At 42.4% G+C, this 9,379-nt stretch overlaps 1 protein-coding gene across 1 annotated transcript; it reads right to left on the reverse strand.

Moving 5' to 3' along the window:
- Nucleotides 1-3,331: 3,331 nt before the first annotated feature.
- On the reverse strand, nt 3,332-9,118 carry Spata31 (spermatogenesis associated 31). The gene is made up of 3 exons (NM_001008359.2): nt 8,906-9,118; nt 6,824-6,896; nt 3,332-6,321 (listed from the first exon to the last, which is right to left on the reverse strand). Exons 1-3 carry the CDS (start codon nt 9,086-9,088, stop codon nt 3,431-3,433), a joined length of 3,147 nt encoding a protein of 1,048 aa, NP_001008360.2. The 5' UTR covers nt 9,089-9,118; the 3' UTR covers nt 3,332-3,430.
- Nucleotides 9,119-9,379: the final 261 nt, after the last annotated feature.

Here is a 9,379-nt window from a genome sequence, read left to right on the forward strand (position 1 = left end):
ATAATAAAGAAGGTAAAGGAATTCCAGGCTGTGAAGGACCCATTGGTTGAATTGTGCTTTTCACCACTCTTAAATCTATTGACATCTCTATTTACCTATTTTCTTTTTTATAACAAAAACAGGGGGACTTCCATGAGCCAGTAGACTCTTCTACATGTTGAGCTTTCAGCTACTCTGGTACCAACTATTTAAGTGCCTGCAATCTTTGCTAACGGCCACTGATCTTCCCACACAGACTCGTAAGTTAACCATTTTAAGGGTAGAGTTATGGGTATTTCAGCAGTGGCCTTCTTATAAATCTGGAAACTCAATCCCTGTGATGTCCTGTGTCTGGACAATTGTCACTGTGATTATTTTTGATGACATATCAATACTGTCCCCAGGAGCAACTAGCATTTCCCCCATAATTTCATCATGAACAGTCTTTGGGATTGCAGGATTAATTTTAGTACCCCATTGTTGTAAAAGATCCAATATCCATAAATTCATGAGTATGTCAGCCACTTAAAGTCTCAACTTCCTTTTTTGCCCTTCTGGTTCCACACATTTAATCCCATACACTTTGTTTTACTTGAAAAAATTTACCAATTCTTATAAATTGTATAACCTTCTGAAGTGACCATTCTGAATTCTAAGATTTTCGGGAAATGAGTTAAATCAAATCCACCCTTTTTTTTTTTTGTTGTTGTTGTTGTTGTTTTGTTTTGTTTTTTTTTTCCAGAGCTGGGGACCGAACCCAGGGCCTTGCGCTTGCTAGGCAAGCGCTCTACCACTGAGCTAAATCCCCAACCCCCCACCCATTCTTTTTACCAGAATGACTTTGCCCTTAATGTACCCTTCTGGTTTTTCCTTTTCACCCATTTTTTATTTGTTCCTCAGACTCCTCCATACACACTTGAACTTTTTTAAATTGCCCAGCCATTCACTTGACTTTTTTGAGACAAAAGATAGGAAGAATAATAAGAAAATATACAAAATATTGTCTAGGAATGAAGCAAGAGGGAGCCTAGCTGTAGTAGCTGTAGTAATCTCCTGACACAGAATATTCATTCCTTCTTCCCGTGCTGCTTCCTTTATGTCATTAGAAACCAAGTTTCCTATTCTGCCTAGCCCTACATCTTGGCACCACTTATAGGTATGTTTTTAGGGTGGAGATGCTTTATTGGGTTCTTATATCTACTACCCTTATAACCCTTATTACACTCTAATCCCTTCCAACTGCCCAACACTAGGTAGGAATGAAAGAAAGAGGCGAAAGGGAGCATAGACCTCTCTAGACTACTTTCTGCTGATTCAGACGTTCCATGTCAGGTTCCTTGAGGCAAATCTAATCTTTGTCATCAGGATATCTCATTTCTTCTTCTAGTCTCTTTACTCAGGATCACTTAACAAACCAGAGCAACAGGAACCAGAAGCAGGAAGAGGAGCAGCAGGAGCAGCAGGAGCAGCAGGAGCAGCAGGAGCAGCAGGAGCAGCAGGAGCAGCAGGAGCAGCAGGGGCAGCAGTCTCCTCAGCTTGGGGTCCCTGGCCCTTCTCAGGGCTCTGACATTTATATTCTCTGAAAAGCTCCCAGAATATCAAACACCACACACCTGAAGAAACTATATGCAGCTGGCAAAACCAAGCCCCTGCTAGAGCACAAGGCCAATCTTAATCACCTGCTGTGAAACAGCCTCCTTTTTTTCCCCACACCTGGGATTAAAACAAAAACATATTCATATGACATAACTGGATTTTTAAAGAAACCAAAATTCTCACTAGACAGGGCCCACTAGAAATGAATGCTAGAAGCAAAGAGTAGAGCATAGACCTCTCCTGTACCCTCCTACACTGGGGAGGGTGTGACAAGCTACTGACAATGCATACCCTTTCTAATTGTCTCTTTCCTATTGGTCTCTGGACTAAACAAGGATAAAGTGCAAAAACTTGTCATTCCCCCCCCACACCCTTGTAAAATTTTACTTCTCTATTTGTAATAGTCCTAGTATGGTATATATACACAACAGACTACCAGTCCTGATGTATTTTGTAAAATCATTCTTTCTAGGATTAGAAATGTAGTTATATGCAAGGTTAATAAATTTTATCTTCCCCAATTAGTTTTTATTCCAATCCAGTCTGTTTTGTTTAGTTTATGGCTTTTCTAGGTCTGAGACCAAGGAACATAGATGGGATACATGTGTGACCAGGATGAACCATTTGGACTCTAAATAAAAAGTCCTCCTCCTCTTGTCTTCCAGTAGTAAGGGAACAACAAGGACTCTGTTTATAGCACATTTATAGCACCTTCATGCTTCTTTAGTTCCAAGGTTTTCAATTCCTTGTATCTTGTCCTCAGTCTACAGTTCTAAACTCTCAATCATGTCCTTCATTCACCTAGAATACCTCCATGAACTTGAGCTAGCTATGAAATTGACTGAGTTAAGTGAACTGTAGGACTAGTCTTCCTCTGGGGAAGATATGACCTTCAGTGGTCTCCCTAAATGTTATCATCATCCTGATCTGGAAAGTGCTTTCCTCTGCTATTCTACAGCATGAGGAATACAGGGAGATACCTAGCATATGGCTAAATTTTCCTTAAGTGAAACTGTTAGGGTCTATCACTATCCCTACCTTTCCCCATGAGAAGAGTCTTCCCAGAGGCAGACGTTGTCTATGGGAAAGCTTTCCTCTTGCTTCTGAGCTCAGAGCATAATTCAAACTTAATGTCTATTTTATAACAAGAAAAAAAATTAGCTCTGACCCTGCCTAGAGCCCCTGGGAGATTTTGGAAGCATAAGATATCTCTGTCAGGCTAAAGTTTAAGGTTAAGATAAAGCAATGGAAAGGTAAATTAAAGCTGATAAGATGAAATGTTCTATTTTCCTTATCAAGTCATCTTTGTGTGTGGGCACATGTGTGTGCAAATAGACATGAGTGTGTACATAATGTATATGAAGACTAGAGGTCAGTTTTTGAGTATCTTCCTCAGTAGCTTTTTCTCTTTTCTTTTTCTTTTCTTTTTTTTTTTTTTTTTTTTGGATGCAGGGTCACACATTGGAGTAGTCATCTAGCCAGTGAGCTCCAGGGATCTCTTTTTTTCTTTCTAGCACTAGAATTAAAACTGTGCGCCACTGCATTTGGCTTTACACATGTATGATAGAGATGTGAGCTAAGATCTTTATGTTTTTGCAGCAGTCATCTTACCCATAGTACTGTTTTCCCCAACACTGGCAAGTGTTTTGATATTAAGACTCTCTGTGGAGGTGGGCTTATACTATGTCTGTGAATCGCCCCCACTGCTGGAAGCCAAGGCCCATATAAAACATGGAACAGACAGAAACCACTACCCTTTTATGGGGGAAAACATGTATTTTGGGCTACATTAAGTATCTTGAATGTACTAACATGAGAAAAATAATTTTTACATTCACTAATCTTTTTCTTTCAATTATGTTTTCCTATTAGGAAAAGCTACGGAGGGATGTCCTAGTTCTCTACAGACATTTCTCTGGAAGGCACAGTGCCTAGGACAACAAAGATGTTGATTTGGGGTTCTTGGCACTGTTGTTCTATTCTGGGAAGAATTCACTACGTTCAAAGCTGACTTGGGGTACATGTGACGGGGGTTCCGTAGGATCTGTGGTTTCTGGCTAAATTGTACACTTTTCTGAGGCAGTTGGCCTCTGTTGTGCCTGCCCTGTATATAACGCCTCTGACATAAGGAATTGGCTGGGTAACTGGGTGGTCTTCTTCGCTTTAAGCAGGAGACTGGCATGTGGCCATGGGAAAACCAAGAAGTAGGGCCTGGAGGAACTACCCTAGGCTGGTTGACCTTTGAAGCATGGTGTTGATGTTGCATCATTTTCTTTTCTAACATCTGTCCAACAGTTGTCATAAGTTTCTGGGCCTCAGTAACATTGTCATCCATATATGGTTGCTTTCTCACTTGCCTTCGTTGGTTCTGGGCAGTGGCTGCTGTAGGATTATCTTTTTGGGGATGACATTCCTGCCCTTTGATTGTTTTCTTGGGGTGAACCCGCGGTAGAAATCGGCTTAAAAGTCTTTGGAAGAGGCTTTCTGGAAGAACCTGTGTGGTTTTTGGAAGGGTCTGATAGTATTGGTTTTCAAAGTTGTTTTTTCTCTCCGTGACTGGGCTGAACTTGGACATGTCTTCATACTTTCTTTCACTCTGTCTCTTAGTGTCCTCTCCTTGATAAGTAGGGACCAACATCTTGATTTGGCCCTTCTGTGAGACTTGATGCTTTGGAGTACTGGGTCTCTGCTGCACCAGGCCATTGCCCCCGTCTACCATCACAATGTCACCTAATGCATTTGAAGTCAAAGTGTCTACAGGAAGAGGCATGCTCCTGGAATGCTTTGGAAGGAGCACAGAAGTGGTATAAATTTGTGGCTGGCCTGTTAATTCTGTCTCCACATTATATGGATACTCACTAACAACTTTTGCCTGAGGGTTGTGTGCCCTTAGATTTGGGGCACAAGTCATTCTAGGCAGTAAAAGGACTTCTTCGGTCTCCATCTCGTCCTTTAAGACACCCCCACTCTGAGTGGGCGTTTCCATAAAATTATAAGCGAGAGTTTCTGCAAGATACGCACTCTGTGGTTTGTTTGGTAGGGCTACAGAAGGCTCATGGTCAACACCAGAGGGAGGCCGTCTAATTGCCGCCCTCTTACAGGAAGGAGATGAGACAAGGAGAAGATTCCCCGGTGGTGGTGAAGAATCCTTAATTATTATCTGTCTCAAGCATGGTTTTCCTAGGAATCTGACTACCTCAACTGCTGAATTGGTCCTATGTACAGAATTGGTTGAGGAAGGTTGGGTACAGAGTGTAAGAGGCAAGGACTCAGTACTTTTTAACTTGAAAAGGTTTATGGGCTTGAGCATTTTAAGGGGTAGACCCCATCTGTGCTTCACCCAAAACCTTACAACATGTTCCTCCAGGGTCTGTCGAGTTTCTGGGTTGAGAAAGGCAAGCTTCTCTCGAGAGCACATGAACTTTTCTGAACTCTTTATGGCTGTTAAATTTCTGGTTTCCATATGGATGTCAGTGTCACAAAAGCTATCGTTCATAGCAAGCCAGGATTGTCGCATACTCAGAGGGGTCAGACCTTGATTTATCTGCCCTGACTTTGTACCAAAATTAGCTTTCCAGTTGTTTTCTAGATCTTCGTCTATGTAATTTGATGAGTCATTTCTGGAATCACTCTTGAAGTGCTTAACTAAATTTCTTTCTGGCTCCAAAATGTTTGCCCCCTGAACCTTTACTACATTTTTTTCCAAGCCCTTTACTGGATCTTTTGGGCCTTTTCCTAGAATAGGTCCAAGATTTTTGCAAGATTCATTTTCTAGCTGAAATTTCACCTTCTGGCCCTGCTTGTTGTGTTCACCAGTAGACATATGGGCTTGTGAGGTGCAAGGTTGGTCTCTGATTTGATAATTTCCTGTTACTGAATTCTGAAGCCCCATCACTTCCTCAGACTCTTGGATCTCAGGGGGAAAATACCATTGGTGTTGAATGAACCACTTTTGAATGTGTTGCTCCAGTTTATCCCGGAGCTCACAGCTTATGGGGAAATTATCAGGAAAGATAGGGACTGCCCAGTCATGGGAAGGGTTGGAGGCCAAGATGCTATAAGCATCTTTCTGGACCATCAAGGGTAAAGTCAATCTACTTTCTAGTTGTTTTGTAACTAAGGGCCTTTCTCTGTATTGTATTTCAGTTGTGGGGCAGTGTGGCTTACTTTGTGATTGAGAATAACATGCTCCAGAATCCCTACTATAGGGTAGAGAAGAGGGTAGTAGGACTGGGAGAGGGGATTGAAAATGGACTTGATTCAAAGCTGGGGACTGAAATTCAAGTGGAGACAGAATTAAGGGTGGAGGTTGGAGGTCCAGATAGGACAGAGGATGTGTGTGGGGAAGCACTGGAGACATTTTATCCTGCAGGTGAATTGGATAAACACTTGAGATGACATTGAATAAGAAAAAGGGAGAAGGGAGAGTTGACGTTGTCTGAGGGATCCAGGCAGCAGCTACTAGAGATTCACTGTGGAGAGAAGGGAGACCCCAGTAAAGCTGGTCATATTTCTCTTGTAAATGGTCCCCTGAGATCTTGGGATATGATAGTTTCTGAGTGGCCATCTGCTCTTCTGATTTTTCTTTCAGGTTCCAGAAGGGTGACAAGGTAGTGCTGTCTTGTTTAGCACTTGCTGAGTTAAACATATTCCCTAAAGAGTTCAAATGGTGTCCTGGGCTCATTTCTTCTAGAAATAATTCATCCTTTTCTTTTTCTTTCAGCTTTTTCAGGCATTCTTCCCAAGCTGGAAATTAGGGAGAATGGGTTATGATGGTGGAAGGTTATTATAGTAAGCTAAATTTGTGGGTATCCCATTAGAAAAGATTACAAGATTAGACTCCAGAATCTGCTCACTAGCATTCAAGGTCATGTGATCCATGATCTGTAAAGCTTTCAAGGTACATGGATGAACAGCACTTAATCATTTATTAATAGCTCTCACAGCTGTCACCCTCCATGATCCTTCTAGCTGATATATGGAAGAAAAGATTGGGTCATCTCAAGAAAGAAACAGCTTTACTCAAGGTCCTACCTCCAAACCCTGGTAACATTGTTCCTAAGAGTCTAGAGACCTCCCTGTTAGGAACACCTGTCATCTGGCTCGTCATAGCTTTCTTCTAATCCAGGAACCTGAGTATGGGATTCTGATTTTTTTCCCAGGAACCTCCCTCTTAGACCTCTGTAACTCACCTGGGAAAGATGGTGTTAGCTCCTCACAAGAAAGCGACTGGCAGAGACTGACTTACCTTTTGCATCGTTCCTACAATGATTCCTAAACTTTTTCATGTACTGGCTCTGCCAGGTCATCTGTATCTGAGGCTGAGAAATGAAGCAGAGATAAAGATTCTCAATCTCATCTAGAGAAGCTGCCGATATTCAATATTCATGAATTTTAAAATCCAATGTGGTATGTGTGCATGATATGTGTCTGACCACGAGCGGGGGCTAGAAGGGCGCGTTGGAGCTCCTGGAGTATAGGTGGTTTTGGGATACGCGCTCTGGGAAGCAAACTTGGTTCCTCTGGAAGAACAGCAAGTGTTCTTAACAGCTAAGACAGTTCTCCAGGGCTGGATGGTCTGGAATTCACTATATAAACCACATTAGACTTAAACTTACCTTTGCCTTTCAAGTACCGGGTTTAAAGAAATGTGCTACCAAACTTGGATGGTTTTGTTTTTGTTGTTTTAACTTGACATTTTAAAAATGAGTTCAAATAATTATTCTCCCACTGCCCCCCCCATTTCTCTCTCTCTCTCTCTCTCTCTCTCTCTGTATGTATTGTGTGTGTGTGTGTGTGTGTGTGTATGTGAGAGAGAGAGAGAGAGAGAGAGAGAGAGAGAGAGAGAGACCAGATATCCATGTCAATATTCTCCTGTCACTCTGCCTAAATAAAGTTTAAAGTTTCTTACTAATTCAGCTAGACTGGCTGTTGTGGAAGCTTCAGGGATCCTTTTATATTTGTCTTCCCAGCAGGAGACTACAGGCACACATCACTATGCCCGGCTTTCTACTTGGGTGCTGAGTATCTAAATTCAGATCTTCATTTTTGCAAGGCAAGCACTTTACCGAGCATTTTCCCCAACAAGTTTTCTTTCTTTAAGAAAAAGGGGAGCTGTGGAGATGACCTAGAGGGTAAGAACACGTGCTGTGTAAGGACCTAAATTCAGATTCCAACATTCATGTAAAAAGTCAGGTGTATTTCTGCATGTGCCTGGAACCCTAGTGCTATGGGAAGCAGAGGCAGTAGCTCCAAACTTGGAGCTAGGCTGGGAGACAACAAATTCCAGAAATCCTTCCTTATCCTTGCCTCCCATAGCACTAGGGCTGCAAAGTCTGTGTCTAAAGAAAATAAGGAGAAGGTTATAGAGAACACATGATATTCTTCTTTGCCCTCCTAATAGATGCACAAACACATGCACCCCCTTCACACTCACATAAGCACCACACACAATACATAATGCATATTATACACAGATACATATCATACAGTGCTCACATACACACATACATTACACATACACACACACACACACACACACACACACACACACACACACACACTGGAAGGAGGATTTTCTACTGTGAGACCAACCATGGATGTCTACAGTTGTCATTTTTCTGCTCAAGAGCCAAATTCCTGCAGCTGCTTCATACTTGCCAGGTCGAATTCTGCTTCTTTAAGCTAGATGTCTTGAGCTCTGGCCTCTTATGCCTGTGGAGGCTCAGCACAGCCCTCAGACAACCCATCACAGAGGAAAGGCTTGTTCAGGAGAAGAGGACATGTGAACTAGTGCTCAATGCTTGTCCTATTTCAGACGTCCCTGACTATTTCAAGAATCCTAATCTTGTACATGAAGCCACGGCACTCCAGCACACCCCACAGACACACTGTGAGCTCCAGATAGAGGCAATGGTGACTGCTCTCAACCCTACCCCACCAGTTCCCAGGAGAATAGATTTCTGTTCTCTCTGGAGATTGCTCCCCAGCTGTCCATCTGTGTACTTGATTTGGAAAAGTAGAAATTTGTAATAAAATGTGGTGTTGAGGTAGGTGAAGTAGATGAAAAGATGCATGTGACCAAAAGGAAGCTTGTGGGGACTGGAGGAATACAAGGTAAGGAAGGAGACAAAGGAGGAGAGGTGGGTGGAAGACAGCAGACAATCAAGAAAAACAAATTTTGTTTGGAGATCCTATTATCAAACCAATTCTTTGTATGCTAATTTAAAAACTAAGAAAGAAATGCAGAAAGAGAGGGAGGGAGAGAGGGAGAGAGAAAGAGAGAAAGAGAGAGAGAGAATTCTGTTAAATAAAGTTGAGAGTCTCTCACCTTCCTGGTGAAATTTATGTCTGATGGAGATGAAGACAGATGACTCTCAAGAAAAGGAAGTAACAGGAGGTAGAGCCCCAGTCCACACACAAAGGCAAGGATCATGTCCATTGCCCATATAGTGGAGCTGAGGCTCAGCCATGTGGTGTAAATGCTTTCCAGAAGAGAGGGAAGATTCTCCATCTGAATCCCATTGTTGGGAGTTCTTCCTGGGAGCTAAGGGATAACTCAGGCCCACATCACAGAGCTGGAGACTCTCCATCACAAAGCCAGGACTCCACATCACAAAGGGCTTCTGAGAATGGGGGAGGGGCAACATAGGCAAATTCTTCCTCAGCTTTCTGGGTGCTTCCTTTCAACTCCATCTACTCCCAACTTTTTTATGTTCTATTAACTGCCCCCCACCCCACCCCAGGAACTCATATGTTACCTGGTTCCTAAAAAAAAAAAAAATCTTAGATCAAGAGATGGAGA

Source organism: Rattus norvegicus, chromosome 17, assembly GCF_036323735.1.
Source record: "Rattus norvegicus strain BN/NHsdMcwi chromosome 17, GRCr8, whole genome shotgun sequence".
Taxonomy (NCBI): domain Eukaryota; kingdom Metazoa; phylum Chordata; class Mammalia; order Rodentia; family Muridae; genus Rattus; species Rattus norvegicus.

What these genes read in the sequence shown, in the direction of transcription:
- Spata31 (NM_001008359.2), bottom strand. Translation starts at nt 9,088, where the DNA reads ATGGAGAATCTTCCCTCTCTTCTGGAAAGCATTTACACCACATGGCTG. An exon ending in ACATAAATTTCACCAGGAAG is followed by an intron (nt 6,897 to 8,905) that starts GTGAGAGACTCT and finishes TTCATTTCTCAG; the next exon opens with CCTCAGATACAGATGACCTG. An exon ending in TTGTAGGAACGATGCAAAAG is followed by an intron (nt 6,322 to 6,823) that starts GTAAGTCAGTCT and finishes CCTAATTTCCAG; the next exon opens with CTTGGGAAGAATGCCTGAAA.